Source organism: Helobdella robusta (assembly GCF_000326865.2).
Source record: "Helobdella robusta unplaced genomic scaffold HELROscaffold_35, whole genome shotgun sequence".
NCBI classification, from domain to species: domain Eukaryota; kingdom Metazoa; phylum Annelida; class Clitellata; order Rhynchobdellida; family Glossiphoniidae; genus Helobdella; species Helobdella robusta.
Genome location: NW_008704704.1, coordinates 17,130 through 18,336, shown reverse-complemented (window position 1 = coordinate 18,336; position 1,207 = coordinate 17,130). Strand labels below are relative to the sequence as shown.

At 40.9% G+C, this 1,207-nt stretch overlaps 1 protein-coding gene across 1 annotated transcript in view; it reads left to right on the top strand.

Annotated features, from left to right (window-relative positions):
* Positions 1–655: 655 nt before the first annotated feature.
* The window catches only part of HELRODRAFT_175729 (hypothetical protein), a gene marked incomplete at both ends in the record, with an annotated part of 5,645 nt that continues 5,093 nt past the window's right edge, over positions 656–1,207 (top strand). Inside the window, one exon of the mRNA XM_009023136.1 lies at positions 656–1,094. Within this exon, the coding sequence (XP_009021384.1) occupies positions 656–1,094 (439 nt within the window). The remainder of the gene's footprint in view (positions 1,095–1,207) is intronic.

The window sequence follows — 1,207 nt, the reverse complement described above, 5'->3', positions numbered from 1 at the left end:
CAATGTAATGAATTGATGTCACGTGCGTTTTCAATGTAATGAATTGATGTCACGTACACTTTCAATGTAATGAATTGATGTCATGTATTATTTGATTCATTGAATAATGTGTAATGTGATATATTTGTTGACGTATTAAAATGATTTAACGATGAATTCTGATGAATTGAATTGATGTAATGTAATCTTCCAACACATCTCTAGGCACCAACCAGCGAGGCCGACTGCAAAGACACTTACCACTAATTCATTCCAATCGCCAAGAGTCGCTCCAACATTCAAAACATTCACAAAGTACTTCACAACTGTCAGGACCACATCAACATCAACAAAAACAACACCAACAACTACATCAACAGCATCATCAACAACAACAACAACATCAACATCAACAACAACTTCCCGACAATTCACGGCACCATCTGCAAAACCCACAAGCGCAGCTTTTTTCGCACATTAACAACTCATATAATTTGACTCCAACATTTGCTAACAACAACAACAACATCAACAACATCAACAACAACAACAACATCAACATCAACAACAATGAGAATGGGAATGAAGGCGGTTTCAACAGTATAAACTGCAACAGCAGCATAACATCAACAACGCAGTAGCCGCCGCCACAACGACCACAACTTCAACGCCGCCGATGGACTTCAGAAATTACATTTCGCCGTTTTTTTATCACTTGCAGCAGGCGTACCTGCGATCGCAGCAGCAGCAACAACAACAACAACAATACCAACATCAGCATAATTTAGGGTCGAAATATTTGCTGGAAAGTGTGTTGCAGCAACAACAACAGCAACAGCAGCAGCACCAGCCACAACACGAACATAGAAAATTCTACCAGCACCCACTGATCCATCCGTCACTTGCCCATTACGGCACTAAAAAGTACAGCAACAGCAGCAACAACATTATTAACACAAATGATTTTGAAAAGACAAAAGACGACGACGACGACGACGACGTGATGACGTCACACAACGACACTAAATCGCACGTGGATATATTGCCGGAAGATGAGGCCGATAATGATGACGATTGCATCGGTGTGGAGAGCGTCGGTTTAAAGACTTTAGAGCGTAAAAACTTCCTGTTACACCACCACCACCATCACCACAACAACAACAACAATGACGTCATCATCAACAGCAACAACAACAATGAAAACGATCACGTGATTAGAAACAACTCA